The sequence below is a fragment of the Trachypithecus francoisi genome, unplaced genomic scaffold, assembly GCF_009764315.1.
Source record: "Trachypithecus francoisi isolate TF-2019V2 unplaced genomic scaffold, Tfra_2.0 Lachesis_group3, whole genome shotgun sequence".
NCBI classification, from domain to species: Eukaryota; Metazoa; Chordata; class Mammalia; order Primates; family Cercopithecidae; genus Trachypithecus; species Trachypithecus francoisi.
In genome coordinates, this window is record NW_022681468.1 from 52,758,140 (window position 1) to 52,776,090 (window position 17,951).

General features: G+C 34.2%; 2 protein-coding genes across 2 annotated transcripts in view; one reads left to right on the forward strand and one right to left on the reverse strand.

Annotated features, from left to right (window-relative positions):
* The window catches only part of ERO1A (endoplasmic reticulum oxidoreductase 1 alpha), a 60,211-nt gene extending 51,766 nt beyond the window's left edge, over window positions 1-8,445 (forward strand). The window contains exons 14-16 of the mRNA XM_033188028.1: window positions 2,318-2,404; window positions 2,492-2,625; window positions 5,135-8,445. Coding sequence (XP_033043919.1) covers window positions 2,318-2,404; window positions 2,492-2,625; window positions 5,135-5,195 — 282 coding nt within the window. The 3' untranslated portion in view covers window positions 5,196-8,445. The remainder of the gene's footprint in view (window positions 1-2,317; window positions 2,405-2,491; window positions 2,626-5,134) is intronic.
* A 603-nt stretch (window positions 8,446-9,048) lies between these two features.
* GPR137C (G protein-coupled receptor 137C) overlaps window positions 9,049-17,951 on the reverse strand; it is an 87,410-nt gene continuing 78,507 nt past the window's right edge. Inside the window, exons 4-7 of the mRNA XM_033188029.1 lie at window positions 14,414-14,563; window positions 13,077-13,202; window positions 12,783-12,901; window positions 9,049-11,806 (exon numbers count right to left, since the gene is read on the reverse strand). Of these exons, the coding sequence (XP_033043920.1) occupies window positions 11,629-11,806; window positions 12,783-12,901; window positions 13,077-13,202; window positions 14,414-14,563 (573 nt within the window). The 3' untranslated portion in view covers window positions 9,049-11,628. The remainder of the gene's footprint in view (window positions 11,807-12,782; window positions 12,902-13,076; window positions 13,203-14,413; window positions 14,564-17,951) is intronic.

Consider the following 17,951-nt stretch of genomic DNA (forward strand, 5'->3'; position numbering starts at 1 on the left):
TTTCAATGTGTCCCTTTTTTTTTTAGTTTACTTGCTGCTTTATTGGAAAGTGTTCTGGCATCAGCTCTTTTTAAATTGTGCAGATTAGAAAGATTTCTCACAGTGTTTTAATTTGATCAAAACTCAGAAACACTCACCTTTAATGTCCTATGAAGCTTAGGTAGAGATTCTTTATGTAACAGAGAATTTTTCTGAATCTTTTACAGGAAAGATGTAAAAAACAAAACATGCTACTATCAAATATTTACTTTTTTAAAAAGTGGTTTCTGGTAAACATCAATTTGAACAGTCATATTTATAAATTAATTTTAAAGATCTCATCTTGTTTCCTTAGTACCCTATCAATGTATGGTTAGAAATAGAGGACTTGTATGAAGGAGAATTATTTAGCATTCAATTCAAATAGAATTTGATCTCATTTGAAGACTTGTAAAATATTTGAGAATTTGCGCAAGAACTGGTCAGTTGGTTTCACTGAATATGAATCACAGAATGCTTGATCATTCTGTTGACTGGCTGTAATTTAAAGTGATGACCTAAAACTGTATGTCTAAACAAGTAAAATCTGTAAGTGATTTAGGTACAGGTTATTTTAAGGACCATACTTTTTCTAACCTGAGATAATTAGGGGATATACTGAAGTTATTGTACATGATTGTTATTTGTTAAGTCACAAGGATTTTCTCCTGTGAAATCCTTACTAATTTTTACTAATTTGATCTAGTAAATTTCTAGTCTATTAATTTGGTCCTAGCATATTAAGTTCACTTAAGCAGAAGATGCATGCTATTTGATGTGCTTGGTTTTAATTTTACAGTGTTTATTTGGCTATTGTAAGCAGCCATGCCTGCTCTCTGTACATGTCATACAAAGACTTACTCAAGAGCTGTCACTTTCAAGTATTTGAATTAACGTAGAATCAAACATTGAAATTAGCGTCTACAAAAGCAAGCACAATCTTTTAGAACAGAGGCTTCCAACTCTCACAAGTATGAGAGTCTCTTATATTCAGGAACTTTCAAGGCCTCTTCTCATGACAGAGTATTTTTAGTACCTGTTGATTTTGCAAATATGATTGCCAAAAGGCTACCATGCATTTAGTAACACTTTTAAAGTAAAAGTTGTGTTTTATTGATCATAACATTTCTATCCATTTGGAAATTTATAGTGCATACATGTGAGCTATTTATTTTGTGGTATACAGTCTTGTCTCCATGTGGATTTTGTAGATCCTCATAATAACTATTAAGTCTTCTAGAAGTCAGCAGGTCATAGGATGGGAACATGTTCTTTAGAGTAACCTTATTACTCTGTTATTATTGTTAAAAGTATGATTTTTCTATAAGTTTTGGTCAAAGCTGTAGCTTAAAGGAAACCTAAAAGATCACAGAATCTTTGTAGAGTAATATTACTGGTTAGTTTTTTTTAAGTAGGTTTAAAATTAGTACCTCTTGCTTGGATGTCATGTGGTCATAAAAATAAAAAAATTAGTACCTCTTACTGGACAGGTACTGAAACCAAGATAGAGAATATTATTAAGATATGGTAACAATGGCTCATGCCTATAATCCCAGCACTTTGGGAGGCTGAGGTGGGCGGATCACAAGGTCAGGAGATCGAGACCATTCTGGCTAACATGGTGAAACCCCATCTCTACCGAAAATACAAAAAAGTAGCCGGGCGTGATGGCTGGCGCCTGTAGTCCCAGCTACTCAGGAGGTTGAGGCAGGAGAATGGTGTGAACCCGGGAGGGGGAGCCTGCAGTGAGCCGAGATCCTGCCACTGCACTCCAGCCTGGGTGACAGGGCGCTGCTCCCTCTCAAAAAAAAAAAAAGAAAGAAACCTTCTTCACTCATTCCCTCCCTCATTCCTTCTGGTAAATGATGGTCTCTAACCCTGCCTCACCCTCCTTTCTCCACCTATTGACATATAGTTAATCATCTACAATGGACACCCTGACAAAGTTATTTTGTATATTTTTGCAGATAGTTTAGCTTTGGAGTGAGGCAGGCCTGGGTTCTAAGTTTTTTTGTTTACTAGATATGGGAATTTAGGCAAGTTACCTAAACACTCTGAATCTTGTTTTTTACATTAGGTGTAGATTATAATAATATCTACCTTTGGATTCATGGTGAAGATTAAATGAGATTGTATATGTAAGGATCTGGTATGTAAAATCAATGAATATTAGTGCTCTTCTCATTTTTGGTACCCCATAGTACCTTGCACAGTGTTAGGCACATAGAACGTGCTCTGAAAATACTTAGTAATTGACTGTATATTACATCTTAATAAAATTTTGTTAAATTGTTTTCAGGAGGACTTTCGACTGCATTTTAGAAATATTTCAAGAATCATGGATTGTGTTGGTTGTTTTAAATGTCGTCTGTGGGGAAAGCTTCAGGTAAGCAAATCTAGTCATTCCTATTTCTCATTTACCCTTTGCATGAATAATTTTCTAATTTTTATTTTTTTCTTATTTCTGTTATAGACTCAGGGTTTGGGCACTGCTCTGAAGGTCTTGTTTTCTGAGAAACTGATAGCAAATATGCCAGAAAGTGGACCTAGTTATGAATTCCATCTAACCAGACAAGAAATAGTATCATTATTCAACGCATTTGGAAGGTTAGTTTGAATGTACTGAAATTGCTTCTGGTAGCCAAGTAAGTCTAAAGCAACATATATGCTCTCAGAAAAAACTGGGTAAGGAATATCCTTTTTATTTTATTTATTTATTTATTTTTGAGATGGAGTCTTGGTCTGTAGTCCAGGCTGGAGTGCAGTGGTGTGATCTCGGCTCACTGCAATCTGCCTTCTGGGTTCAAGTGATTCTCCCAACTCAGCCTCCCAAGTAGCTGGGATTACAGGTGTATGACACTACACCTAATTTGTGTGTGTGTGTGTGTGTAGTTTTAGTAGAAACAGGGTTTCACCATGTTGGCCAGGCTGGTCTTGAACTCCTGACCTCCAGTGATCTGCCCGGCTTCACCTCTGAAAGTGCTGGATTACAGGCGTGAGCCACTGTGCCCAGCCAGGAATTTTTTTTTTGAAGAAATCATTTCATTACAGAATTACGGGATATGAAATACCTCAAGTATGTAGACATATACAATTGGTACACGATGGTCTTTATTTTCATCTGTTGACTTTTGTAATCATAATTAGGGCGAGGCATGGTGGCTCATGCCTGTAATCCTAGCTCTTTGGGAAGCCGAGGTGGGTGGATCACTACAGGCCAGGAGTTTGAGACCAGCCTGGCCACCTCTACTAAAAATACAAAAAATTAGCCAGGCGTGGTGGAGCGTGCCTGTGGTCCCAGCTACTCGGGAGGCTGAGGCAGAAGAATCGCTAGAACTCGGGAGGCGCAGGTTGCAGTGAGCCAAGATCATACCACTGCACTCCAGCCAGGGCAACAGAGCAAGACACCATCTCAAAAAAAAAAAAAAAACAAAAAAAACAGAAATAAAGTGCATACATGTAAATATAAAATCATAATTATAATTACTGATGGAATTTTAATATTCATCTTATCGAATTTGTATATTAAAAATTGTTTAAAAGCAGATTTTTTTTGCTATCCAATTATTTTTGTGGTGCTAGAAAAATCATGTTGTTTAACATAGGTGTACATGTAAATCTCTTTGTGAATTCACCATTATATAAAAAGGTTAATGATTCTTTTTAAAACAATTATTTCCCATCAAAATGATTAAAGAAAAGCACGAAATAAGGAACTTACATTAAAATATTTACAGATGCATTCCTTCTGGCCTATCATGCAAGAAATGCTGAGATTTATAAAAATTAATATTTTTTAAAGGACCATATTTCCTCATTTAAAAAATATTATAATTTTGGGCTTGAAATAATTGACCTTCAAAATTGTGTCTCTCGCACCCAGGGGTTTGATAGTTAATATTTCAATAATTATTCTACTATTTTTTTCATGATAGAGAGCAGAACTAAGTGCACTCAAAATAAGAAACAAAATTTACTTTACAAAAATTAATGAAAACAATGTAGTCATACATTTAATATTCTTACTCTTTATAGGCCAATAGCATTGATTCTTTCTACATTTACTAAATATGGTGTATTTTAAGTATTCATATACTTATGCATTTAAAAATAGTTATATTTCTGTGTTTATATACTTTATACTTATATACTTTAATATTAAGCATATGAATACTTTTATGAATACTTACACCTAAATATTATAATATTTGTATACTTACATATTTTATACCAAATACTATATGCTTTAATATAAAGGGAGTATACTTATGAATGCTTAAAATACAGAAGTGTTTAAATACTTATGTATCTCATACTTAGGTATTTGATTGATTGATTGACTGATGTGAGCTCACTGAAACCTCCGCCTCCCAGGCTCAATAGATTCTCCCACCTTACTCACCTGAGTAGCTGGGATACAGGCACACACCACCATGCTGGGCTAATTTTCTTATTTTTTGTAGAGAGAGGATTTTGCCACATTGCCCTTGCTGGTCTCAAACTCCTGGACTCAAGTGGTCTGCTCGCCTTGGCCTTCTAAAGCACTGGGATTACAGCCATGAGCTACTGCACCTGGCTGTTTTATTTATTTAAAAGAATTTGGCTTTTTAGAGATAGGATCTGGCTATGTTGCCCAGGCTGGAGTGCAGTGGAATGATCATAGCTCACTGTAACCTTGAACTCCTGGGCTCAAGCAGTTCTACTTCGGGTTTCCAAGTAGCTATGACTACAGGTACACACAGCCATGACTGGCTGATTTTTAAATTTTTTTTGTAGAGACCGGGTCTCCCTGTGTTGCCCAGGCTGGTCTCAAATTCCTGGCCTCAAGCAGTTCTCCCATCTTGGCCTCAAAAAATACTGGGATTACAGGAGTAAATCACTGAATCTGGCATGCATATTTAAATACTTTTAAAATAACTAATTTCTGGACATTAATATCTTAGTTTTACCACGTCAAATTAAGAACTAAAATATATTAAAATACATTAAATGGTTTATGCACCTGAAATTTATTGAAATAAATTACTTTAAAAATGTTTTAAAATGCAAAGTGAGTAACCGTTACAGATAAAATTTATCTAAGATGGTTTCTGAGTGAAATATTTTTTGGTTACAGAATTTCTACAAGTGTGAAAGAATTAGAAAACTTCAGGAACTTGTTACAAAGTATTCATTAAAGAAAACAAGCTGATATGTGCCTGTTTCTGGACAGTGGAGGCCAAAGAGTGGAATTTCATTCAAAGGCATAATAGCAATGACAGTCTTAAGCCAAACATTTTATATAAAGTTGCTTTTGTAAAGGAGAATTATATTGTTTTAAGTAAACACATTTTTAAAAATTGTGTTAAGTCTATGTATAATACTACTGTGAGGAAAAGTAATACTTTAATAATGTGGTACAAATTTTAAAGTTTAATATTGAATAAAAGGATTATCAAATTCATATATGATAAAAGTGAATGTTCTAAGTGTCTGAAGCTAGCATTTTGTGTAATAAGTTGTAATATAAATAAAACTATGGTAAATGTGGCAAGCATTTAATAGGAAAATGCTAAGGAGGCCTCATGAATGACCCATAATTAGCAATGTAGAATTTTTCAATATATTTAGGGTTGCTGGATTTAGCAAATAAAAATAAAGATTGTCTAGTTAGATTTGAATTTCAGATAAACAACAATTAGTTTTTTAATATGTTACATGGAATATTTGGAAAATACTTACACTAAAAAATTATTTGTTTGAAATTCAGATTTAACTGGGAGTCTTGTATTTTATCTGGCAATCCTAAAATACATTGGTATGAAACAAATCACTTTTAGAATGATATTGCTATTTTGACTGGGTTATTTGTGTGTGTAGAAATGTACAATAACAACTCAAAGGCACAGGAGATTTCTAAACATTGTGAAAAGTTGAATAGATTATATATTTATTCTCATAATACTTTCCCTAATACTAAATAAAATTTGGGGAATACTTTTTATTTTTATATAATTTCCAATTTACAGAAGAGTTTCAAAAATAGTACAAAGAGTTCTCTTACCCAGATTCACTAATTGTTCATATGTGCTTTATCTTTCATGCTTTCTTTGTACACACATGCGCGCGCACACACACTCACATGCACATACACATGCACGCACACACACACAATTTTTCCTCAATCATTTGAAAGTCAGTTACAGGCATCATGCCCCTTTAACCCTAAATACTTCAGTGTGTAATACTGAATAATTTCTAAAAATGATTTTCTCAGAAAAAACAAAACCTCCCACAATTCTGGAACTATACTACTATAAGCCTTAGAATAAATAATAATTTCAAGTTCCAGTCTAAAGTTCTTTTTGAGTTTTGTTGCCCGTTTTACGCTTGATGTGTATAGTAATAGGGTAGGCTATTTATTTTATTAAAATTTTTTTTTAGAGACAAGATTTTGCTGTGTTGCCCAGGCTGGAACTTGACCTCCTGGGCTGAAGTGATCTTCCCACCTCAGCCTCCCAAGTAGCTGGGAATACAGGTGTCTGCACCATTCCCAGTTTAAGTTTTGTTTTTTAATACACAAAGTTCATTTCCTTTGTCTCCCTAAAAGTGAACTGTAATTTTGGGAGGTTTTCATTAGTGGAAGCTCTTCATTTATAGAGCTATTTGAAGGGGTTTAAGAATTTATATCACATGGTAATTGTACAGAAAAAGAAGCTATATACCTCAAAATCATGTGCCCTCTTTACATATGTCTTATCAGGTATAACATGTTGAAATGTCCCATTATTAGTAGAGTGGGGTTTATTTATATAATGGTTAAGAAATGTCAGTTGACACTGCTGTACACTTTTTCTTCTGTGTCCCTAAGGCCTGCTACACTGCCAAGCACATACTTGGTATCCAATAAATATTTGTTGGATGAATGTATGCATATGTATTCAGTATATTTTAAATGAATAATCACAGAACTAAGTTTAATAATGTGTCCTATTTTCCTCTGCCACTTCATTTTCTCTAAGGCAGGAAAAGAAAGACATTAACCCACTAAATAAGTCAATCCTCTTGGAGACTCAAAAGACTATGAAGTGATCACTCTATATAAAATACAGTGTGGGTTCAAATGGCCATTTTTTGTGTATCCCTCTGTCTCATCTTATGCTGAATTTCCTTTCCTTTTTTTTTTTTTTTTTTTAACAGCCAATCTTTTTGAAGGAATATTCTTACCTCTACTTTGTCACCTTCCACTGGCTCCGCAACTAAAATCTGCCATTTGGCTGTATAGTTAACAGTCCCTTCCTGTGAAGTCTAAAATCAATTCTAAATCCACAGTTTAATTCACAAGCTATTACTTATTTGACATTTTTGACAACCTGTACTTGAAAGATTTATTCCCTTGATTTCTTACATTTTGCCCACTCCTGAAGCCCCCCCCCCTTTTTTAGCTTCTTCATTTATTCCTTAAATGTTATTCCTCAGGCCTCCATTTTTTTTTCCTCTTAATCATAACACCACTTCTCACGCTTGGGTCATTTCAGTTCAGTAATTCCTAAATCCTTATCTTTAGCCAAACTCCTCAATCCATCTGCCTGCTGCACTTTACTTGGTTGTCCCATAGACACCTGTGTGTGTCTTAAAACATTCATTCTCTGCAAAACCTACTCTAATGCCTGTGTTCCTTACTTTGGTTAATTTTAGAACCATTATATTCTACGTTTGCTAGGCTCATTCCTCTCCTCTACCTTCCCCTATCATTTAGTGTTTAAGTTTTACTGATTTTATCTCCACCTCTCTGATACATCACTCTTTCATCTTCATTGCTATTATTAATACCTATAGTACTAACCTGCCTCCTATACCTAGCTGGTCTCCTCTCTGTTGCTCAATGTTACCAGAGTAGGCTTTCTAGAAGCACTCTGACAGCATTACTCCCTAATACCCTTCCGTGACTTCAGGAACTTTCAGGAGAAAGCCAGACTCCTCTGTTTGGTGTACAAGGTCTTCTGAAGTGTAATGTGTTTCCTCCACTGAATGTTCTGGTGAAACAGACTTAACAGTTCTTCAAAAGCCCCATATGGCCAGGTTTCCCGCCTTGGTAAATGCTGTACTCTTTGCATCAAGTGCACTGGTCATCCTTCCCCACTTGGAAGATTCCTATGCATCTTGCAGGCCGGACGTAAGCACTTCCTCTATAAAATCTCCCTTGCTCCACTCAAGGAGAGTTATCTAACTTCCACTTCTGTGTCACCACTGTAATTACAACCTACCTCTATTGTATGTCACTTAAATTGTACTGTATTGTTTTATTTTTCAAAAGTCTTCTTTACTAGAATGTGAGCTCCTTAAGGGCAGGAAAAGGAACCTTTTTATTTTTTGCATCTCCATAGCATAGTTTTTGGCATATGAACGTTTAATAAATGTTTGTTGAATAAACTGATTTTAAAGTGACATCTTTATTATATTAGAGGTCCTACCTTTATTCCAAATACTTTCACTCCCTTCACTTTACAGCAAGGGTCAGTAGAGTCCCAAGGATTTGTAGACTTCAGGGGGTCAATAAAGCTGAAATTGTATTCAAGATTTGGTGTGGTTTTTGGTGGGTCATGAAAGGGGTCTATTCTGGGGAAAAAAGGAACTTCTTTCATGGGAAAAGGCAGCATCATTGAGGAATTTCTTGAATAATCAAAGAATACCTTCCTAGGATTATAAGGTAGATAAATGGTTCCTGTTTAAGATTCTAAAGGGACGGGGAGAGGTGTTACAAATTATTTCATACAACAATTTTTCTTAGCTTAATGTTTGAATAGAAATGTACTATCCAATAATGTATTGACATTTTAAACTGCATGGCACTTCATGTCAAACTGGTGTATATTAAGTGATATGACATCCAGATGTAAGTAATTACGCGATCACTAAAGGCAAACTATCATTTGTAACTCCTGATTTTTTTCTCTTTTTTTTTTTTGTGGTAGCAGTATGTTCTTATCCTTATATGATAGAAACTCAGTATAGTCCATTATAAGAGATGAAGAAAACCAGACCTCTAAATAAAAGCACAAACACTTTTATTTTCAATAGTAGTGTTTTGTTACAATTTAGTGAAACAACAAATAAATACATTCATTGGCCACAGCTATACTTTTACAACCAGTTTGAAACTGATTATATAGCTGAGAAACACTGTTAAACAATAAAAAAGGCAGCTATGCATAAAAAAGCCACTTTAGCTATAAATTACATTTTCCATAAAACTACAACCAACTACAATGAGTGGTAAAAGTTTCAAAATTAATGGCCACCCAAGTGAAATGATGAAAACAAATAGTGCTAATCACTATAGAATTACACATGTAAGTAATGAAATTCATTTTTTAATGAACAAAAATGAAGGTTTGATATTGTCATCATGTGCTTCAGTGCAGGATGAACAGGGAATCGGTAGCCCTTTGATTTTATAAACAACTTTTGAGACCAAACTTAAAGTGCTCCTAGTGCTTTGGAATTTTTAAGCAAAGATTGGGCCAGAGTGTATCTTTATTTGTCTTTGGTGATGTGTTAGATGTGTATAAGGAGACAAATGCAAGAATTTGGGTACCCTAGTCAGTGATAAGTATAAACTTACAAATCTCAAATTTGGAACAATTAACTAATGCAGCAGAAAGAACCAAGTTATTTTTTCTGAGAAATTTTTAAAAAGTAATCTTTTTTAGTTTGGTTAAATAGGAACATTATCAAGGGGAACCTTACCAGAAAAACTTCATCACCTTGAACCCCGGGGATTAACGAAGACAACATATCTTTTGAGACAGCTCTAGGTGATCAGATACCTAACATTATTAGCAAAATAAACAGTTGGCATTCTGAGAAAAAATCTAACAACTGAAGTTGTAATAAAAATATGCTTTTGTCACTTAATACCACGGTTAACTTTTTATATTATACATTTTTAAATAACTTGGTTACAATGAGAGAACTTACAAACCCAAAGTAACATAATAAGTATATGCTTCTGATTGAATGCAAAGTCATTTTGTATCATAAGAAGAAGAAATTTATTTGTCTCTGTACTTGCCTCCCAAAAGATGGAAAGCATTAACAATTTCAGTTTTTCCTTAGGGTTTCAACCTAGTGTTTTACTTTTGTGAAGTTATTGTATCAGTTGTTAAAAAGTTGAAATACATTTTAAGTGAGATAGGAAATAACATTCTAATCAAATTATAAAACAGAAAAGGATACTTGTATTAGTTTCAGTTCTGAAGAAATAGCAGACAATTGTAGTTAGTCTTTGAGCATGTTGTGACAACTTCCCAATGTTGCTTGTTCCCTTGGCATCTTGAGGTATTCAGCATCTACTTCTTTCCATATAGACACTGGTACAAAGTGCATTTTAAAATTCTGTATTATCTTAGCCTACCTTTTTTTTAAGATTTGGGATAGGACATTTAAGACAGTTTTAATGTAATTCTAAAAGTACTCCAATATTGTTAACCTGTGGTTTTATACTTACCTAGTTTGTACATTTACTTAAATTTGCTCATTTAGTCTAATGCTGGAATTAATTTGAATTCAATTTAATTTGGCTTTTCCCATATACAAGATATAAAAATGTGAAAATCATAGGAGGAATTATATGTCTCACAAAGTATTGCACTTGAGTTCACTGCAATAATGTATCATGATTTCATTTACCTGAGGACAATCCTGATTCACTGCTATATCATGCTTCAGAGAAATCAAATGCTTTTGAAAATATATTTATGTTTTAATTTAGAATTATACATTTGGTGAATAATTCTGAAATGCATCTCTAAACTTGTTTAGTCCCAAGAAGTTTCTACCAAAATCTCCCTATGCAAAAGTCACTATTGCTTTCTTGAAGAATCATGCTTAAACTACTACATATATCTCAATTATACAAAATAATCAACTGACCAATTCTACTCAAAATAGCCACACCATTTTCACTGGTATATTTTCCTCTTGAAATTATTGTGGCCTCCAAAGAACACTGCTGGCCATAACTAATGGATTACTACTATCATTTGTTTAAAATGATTGAATTTCAGTCGCTATTGTAAAATCATGCTTAAAAGAACTGTCTTCAATGATTACACATTTTCAGTAGATTTTTATAAAGAATGAAACATTTTTATGCCTTAACTCTGTGCACTGTTCACACTATAAAATTTTTATTAAGATTTCCATATAGAGCATACCAATGAATATACAGGCTTTGATTTTCATAGGAAAATTGCCTTCCAGTTTGGTGTACAATATAGTATTCCAGTGTGAACATTGGCATATGACTTTGGGGACTGCAGTGACTGTTTCAGAACAAAGATAAAAGTGCACACATGCATTTGATGTTCCAAAGTCAGGATTTTTGGAGGCCATCAAGTGCCTTAAGATCTACTCTCTCTTTTCTCCTACTCCAAACTTTCTATTTTACTTCATTTTACTATGAAAAGGTCAAAAATAATAGCTGTGTTCTTTACCAAACACAGCCACACTTCCAGATTTTGTTTTCAGTTGCAAAAGATAATGGAATGTTTATGTAGATGGAATTTAAACACATCGAATATACACATTTATGAAAAACAACTCAAGAATCATGACTTGGTGATGCTGTCAGTTTTGTGGCGTCACATATAAGCTATGATGATCGTTCAAATCTAAATTACTACAAGTAAAGAGCAAAGGAGCAGTATCTGTCATAGGTCCATTCAGGTGGGGAGTGACTGTGTAACTGCTGCTGCCACACCCAGTCATGGTGCCATACCAGCCCAAACTTTGCGAATTTGGTAAACTGCAACAAAAAAAGGCAAAGAAGCCATAGGACTATGATCAGGATATAAGAAGTCACATTTGAATTTTTAGCATTTTCAATTAATTTTGTAATAAAAGCAATCAAATATATTGAAATATGTTCTTTGTCAAATAACATAATGCCTTTCCACAAATTTAATGACTTTTATCTAATATCCTGGATTCTATATCGCATTATGTTACAAAAGAATGAATAAATGCCACTCGGAACTGGTAGAACTTGATCATCAACTGATAACAATGTAGTCCTTATGCACTAGGTTCTATTCTAAGACATCTGTGTATGTATGTATGTATGCAGACACACGTATACATTTAACCCTCACAACAAACCTCTGAGATAGGTTCTATTATCCCTATCTTACAGATGAAAAACAGGCTCAAAAAACAGATTATGTAACTTGTCTAGATGAAGTTAGGATTACAGAAAATGTCATATCAAGCTGAAGCCATTACGCTTGATGGCTTCAGCCATTAAGCTTTTCTCCTTGCCCGAATCACAGCCAATAGCGTACTAGGTAAGGACTTGAAATGGTTTTGAAACAAGGAGGGCATGGGAAGATTTCCTATGGCAGTTAAGCTTCCCAAGAGTTTTATCTAGGGTTTCTCTGAATTTTGACCAGCACTAGAGATATGGAAACAGATACATAATCACTATAATGGTATTTCTTCTTTGTGCATCCCCCTCCCACAAACAGCTCTGAACCAGCAAGTGATCCTGAAATGAAATGGTACCATTTAAGCCTAAAGGCATATAGGCTTTAGTCAGATGGTAGTTCCTGATAATGCAGGTCCCACCCTGGGTTTAACATCTGCTTTAAACTCCAGTATTGCTGATCTTATTTATTGACATATTACTACCAAATCACCTTTTTTCATATTTTGGTTAAAGCTTAGATTTTTTTTTCCAATCAATTTCAATAGTAATTCAGGCTAAGTGGCTTTGTTACATCTACCTTCCTTCTCTTGAACTTCCCAGTCTTGGCAGGTCATCATCACTATCATATCGTCTTGGATTGTCGAAAAAGTAAGCTCTGGAACTGTAACTGTGACTATTTATCATGCCAGCAGGTGCCTGTGAACAAAGTATTAGATAGCATATGAAGGTTTTACTTTTCCACTAAGAAAGGAGGCTAGAAACTACAATAATTTTTAGTTTTAACCTTTGCCAAAAATACTAAATCAATACAAATGTTCCATAATTTTTAAAAATAGGAGAACAAGCATTGGGGAATATTATGATATCATACCAAATTCTGGTTTAATCTCTGTGCCCGGAAAAACAGTACCACCGACCATGCTGGCACGTGTTCCCACAGAAAGAGGACCATTCCAAATACTATATACTCTTCTCCACTTATGTCTTCTACATGAGCCTGTAAACAGAGTATGGCAGAGAATTTTTACATCTGTTTAATGTATAAGTAATCACCTCCACAGTTAACTTGTTTCAAATCAGGTAAGATAAAATATATCAACTACAGGCACATAAACTTTAAAACTTTCTATATTTTGTGGTTTCTCATGTAATGACATTTACCCTTTAAAGGACATAAAATGCTTTGAAGTTAGAATAAAAAGCAGTAATTTTTTAAATGTATCAGTTTATGACAATTTTAATATATGGATAATAAGGAGTGATCTCATATTTAGGCCCCATAATCTGAAGAGAGTGACTTTTAAAGACATTACTGTTCTAGCTGCTCCATAGGCAAAATAACAGCACTTACCCTGAATTACACCTGTAGAAAAATGTAACATGTTAAGTCACTCAGCTCAGCTCTACTTAAAATATGCTTTTGGACCTCATCTACATATTAAATTTGTTTCTGTTCTATCAGATGCTGGGAGAGGGAAATGGAAAAAAGAGTGAAGAGAATCTGCCACAAGGAACCACATGTGAAATTTCCTTCACTTTAGAAACGTAAATGAAAAACAGTATTCCAAGGTCCCTAAAATTCAGTACAAAGCTAAATTACTATTAAGATATGACACATAGCTATGTCAAAATGTACATTTAGGAAGCATATGGGAATGCTGGAAAGTTAAATATGCATAGAGTACTGGGAATTATGATAGCAAATACCCGGACACCCAAGGAACTACGAATGCTCTCCCATTATCAAGGCTGACAAAGCCAGATTTTTATGAAAGCCATTATTTAAACATCTAAACCCGAACCAAATAGTAAGAGTATATGTAACTCTTGGATAGGGGAGAGTTACTTTCCTCTTAATAAGGACCATATTCACTGGCTAATAATAGGCAATTCATTTATCTAGAAATATTTAAACACCATCATTAACAAAAATAAGTAAAATTAGCATACAACCAAGAGGCTTGTGGCACTATTATTATTTACCAAAAAGAGAGAGAAAATACTCCTTTGGTAGAAGTTCTCTGTGAAGAACAATTTCAAATGTCACACATATATAAAGATTTTAAAACACAAAGCTTTAAGTATGATTACTGACAGTAAACAGAGATTCCATAAATGTGTTTGTAAGTCAAACACTACAGTATTCTCCTAGATGAGGGTAAGTTAATTATCACATTGTTAGACTGGGAATATGTGGTAGGTATTTACCTTATCTGAAAGATTATCCCAGCCATAATTAAATGGACTTTCTAATGTATCCTGAGATATGGTGACCACCACCAAATTATAACAAGCTCTGGAAGAGTACAGAAGAATGACTACAGAGCCCACGACGACAGTCTGGCACAGAGACATACCCTAAAACAAATAAAAATCATCTTTAGTATTCTACACATTTGTCATGACAAGCTATTCATGTACATACAATATGGTCACCTCTTGCAATGTACTCCTAGAAAGCATTAAGTGAGCACCTGTTGAAATAAACTCTTGATTATTTTGCTTTTCAATTTCTATTCCTAGAACTGCTTGTGTTTAATATGTGGAAGTTTTTTGCCAACTTGCCAAATAGCAGCTGGAGAAAGATTTTGTTCTGCCAAGGTTGCCTTTTAATATATGAATAAACAAGTTGGCAAAAGATCTGAACTTTAATTGATGTTAATCAAAGAGCTAGTTTAGTCGTAATGAGAAAAGAATGGAAAATAGAAGCATTAGTCCATTTGATACACTTAATTTCTGATACAAAATTAGAATAGAAATAGAGTTCCTATGCTATTTGCTTTCATTCTTTTAGATTCTATTAGAGAGTGGTTGTTAGTCCCCTATTGATGACAGTGTTGATGGCAAATGTTCTGGACACCCATATGTACTTTCAAATCCTTAAAATTTTAAGACTATGGCTTACACCATTTCCCACAACATAAAAAGCCCTTCCAACTTAGTGGTTCTCAACTGGAGTGTGTATACTGGAGAAGGGTGTGGTAGTCACCTCTTGCAGAGATTCTTAACCTGGGGTCTGTATTTCCATAAATCCATTTTCTTTGCAATCCTATGTATTTTATTTTATGCATTAAAAAAATTACTCCGTGACATCCTTGCCAAAGAGTTCCATTGCACAGAAACACCCAATATAGTGTTTTGGAAGTTTGTGTTTGGTTGTCACAATGATTAAGAAGGGGCAATTATGGCATTTAGTGCACAAGGTCCAGGGATGCTAGATGACTTGCAAGTCACAGGAGGATCCTCCACTAAGATAACTGTGCTCTGGCCTTGATAACTTTCTAATGTCCTCCCAGACATTCATGAAGATGAAACACCTCTTTATAATTATCTGAGTCAGAACCTAATTGTTTTGAATATAAACGAAGCACATGTTTGCATAGTTTAAATAGATGCCCAAATTTCCAGAAACACATAGAATGTGTAAATTGAAGGAAATTTGTACTTTGTTTTCTTCAGAATTTTATCAGTTGTTCAAATATTTCAGAAAATCATGACATTGACAGCAATATTGCTTGTGGTATACAAGTGACCAATGCAACACACCGTAACAATTTGCATTTATAGCTGCCCCATTCATGGTTTCTGTGTCTAAATACAAACATCTGTTACATCATGCTCCAAAAGTAATGTATCAAAATATTTATTAATTACTCTCCTTTTATTTCCTCGTTATGTTACAATTAAGGCAATTACACTGAATTTTATGTGTGTAGGTAGGTTAAAAAGCCATTAATTTCAGGACAGAAACAGGTAATTAAAAATGTTTTCATTAGAACAGCACTGGGTCTTGCAGGGCTCTTGTGGGGTTGAGATTATTATAACTGACTTCCTCAGAACAACTCATTTTAGAGGTATATGAAAAGAAGGAACAAAAACATAAAAGATACCCTGAAAGATGTTGGGATAGTAACAGAGTACTTTCTCTGAGCTAACACATTACCATCACAAAAAGTATGTGTGAAAATAAAACTGGCAAAACTTAAAAATTAAGGCTAAAATTTTCTACAATATGCTATTTTATTTTTGTGAATCCAAAAGAAATTGTTAATAAAAAAGTTAATCTGAAACCCCTCCAGATCCAATTTTAGAAGTAATGTATTATTAAAGAAAAGTAAGGAAACAAGAACCAGAAAACAGAATGCTGTAAGAATTACCATCCTCAAAAATAACTGCAAAAGTTTATATGCACTGCTTTGGGAAATAAGACAACGGTCAGAAACAGGCTATAATACAGAGAAACTCTGTTTAAATTTGTAAATACTATGGAAGCTTTTAAAAAAAGATTGTGAGAAAAGAGCAAAGAATCAATGCGGAAGTAATTAATACAACAAACCAAACAACCTCTAGTCAAATTACAAACATAAAACAATGAAAGACACCCACTCATTTGGAAAACAAAAGATTCACCCCCGCAAAATACAGGATTACAAAATGAAAAATAAGGATCCAGTGATGAAAAATAAGGATCCAGTGACATGGAAAGTGTTATCAAAAGTTGAAGAAAACTTTCCTAAAATAGAGTCAGAACAAACAATTCAACTCAGGAGAAATTCTCAAGGAATGATTTTCCTTTCCCTGTCTCTGACATTTACATACCACTTTTAAAAAAATTCCACACTTGATAAGTGAAAAAGAGTTATACCTAACTCCTAAACACCTCAGTATCCAAAACATTGCAGTTCAATAGTGTTTACAGATACTTTTAGAATACAGATATGCAGAAATCTTAACTTACTAGTCATTGAGTTTTGACAAATGTATACACCTGTGTAACCCAAATCTCCACCAAAATATAGAACATCATCATTCCAGAAAGTTCCCTCACACCCCTTCCCCATCAACCAAACCCAAAACACAAATGCTCCCCTGCTCTGTTCTTTTACAATTTCGTTCTACCTGCTCTAGAAGTTCATGTAAGTGGCATCATAGAATATGAACTCTTGTATGTTTCATTCACTCTGCAGAATGTTTTTGAGGTTCATCCTTGTTTTTGGATGTATCTATCAGGAGTTAGTTGTTTTTATTACTGAGAGGATAATTACAGTGACCAAGTCTTCCTGATTTGCTTAGGAGTTTTCTGGTTTTAGCACCTGAAGTCCCACATCCTGGAAAACTCAAACCCAGGAAAATTGAGCCAGTAAATCACATTAATTCCACTTTCTGATTATATGAGTTTGTTTACATGACAGTTAGATAGAGTCTATAAATATTCTTGTACAAATAGTTTTGTGGATATGTTTTCACCTCTTTTGGGTAACTACCTAAGAGTGTAATTGCTGGGTCATATGGTGGTCATAAGTTCAGCTGTGTAAGAAACTGACAAATCTTTTCCCAAAATGGATGTACAATTTTATACTTCCAACAAAGTGTGAGAGTTTCAGTTTTTCCACACAACTGTCCAATTATAGACCTCATTCGGGACTGTCAATCTTTTCAGCCATGCTGGAAGATGTGTAGTGATATCTAATTTTGGTTTTAATTTGCATTTCCCAGATGACTAATATTGTGTTATTGGGCATTGGTATATCTTCTTTGTGAAGAATCTATTCAAATCGTTTGACCACTTCCAAATTGGGTTGTCTTTTTAAATCAATAAGTTGTAGGAGATCTTTTTATATGCTGACAATCAACTCTCATCAGATATATGATTTTCTTAAAGTCTGTGGCCTGCCTTTGCATTTTCTCAGTCTTGCCTTTGATAAGAATTTTTACTTCTTTTATTTTTATTTTTTATTTTTGAGAC